Source organism: Nanorana parkeri, unplaced genomic scaffold (assembly GCF_000935625.1).
Source record: "Nanorana parkeri isolate BGI_ZX_2015 unplaced genomic scaffold, ASM93562v1 scaffold38, whole genome shotgun sequence".
Taxonomy (NCBI): domain Eukaryota; kingdom Metazoa; phylum Chordata; class Amphibia; order Anura; family Dicroglossidae; genus Nanorana; species Nanorana parkeri.
The window spans coordinates 3,113,686-3,114,123 of record NW_017306306.1 but is presented as its reverse complement, the minus strand read 5'-3'; the positions used below and the strand labels follow the sequence as shown (position 1 = coordinate 3,114,123).

The following is a 438-nucleotide window of genomic DNA, read 5'->3' as shown; positions in this document are numbered from 1 at the left end:
TACTCTGTACATTTTCTTTCAAATCTAATTTTGCAATATTAAGTATAACATTTACTTAAAAAGTGTTTGTCTACAGCTTGTCTTACTTTATACAGGTATTACAAGTGATGCAACCACACGCATTCACACAACAGTATATGGATTTTGCCTTGAACTTTATAAATATCTGGCCCTCCCCTCCTGTTTTATTACATGCCTTTTGTTTCCGGCCCACAGCCGCGGTTGGGGATTCTGTCTGGACGACTTGCCGGCCAAGAAAGATTTCAAACATCCGCTGATTGCTCCAGGAGTCTTGTACGATGTCAATCACCAGTGCCAACTACAATATGGACCCAATGCCACTTTCTGTGAATTAGTTGACGTAAGTTTGAATTCTGTGTTCTTATTGCCATTAGTAATAATAGAATTACAGTATTCCAGCAGGTTTTTTTTTTTTTT

At 37.9% G+C, this 438-nt stretch overlaps 1 protein-coding gene across 1 annotated transcript in view; it reads left to right on the top strand.

Moving 5' to 3' along the window:
- The window catches only part of ADAMTS12 (ADAM metallopeptidase with thrombospondin type 1 motif 12), a gene marked incomplete at its 5' end in the record, with an annotated part of 135,127 nt that overhangs the window by 28,849 nt on the left and 105,840 nt on the right, over window positions 1-438 (top strand). Inside the window, one exon of the mRNA XM_018570287.1 lies at window positions 217-361. Coding sequence (XP_018425789.1) covers window positions 217-361 — 145 coding nt within the window. The remainder of the gene's footprint in view (window positions 1-216; window positions 362-438) is intronic.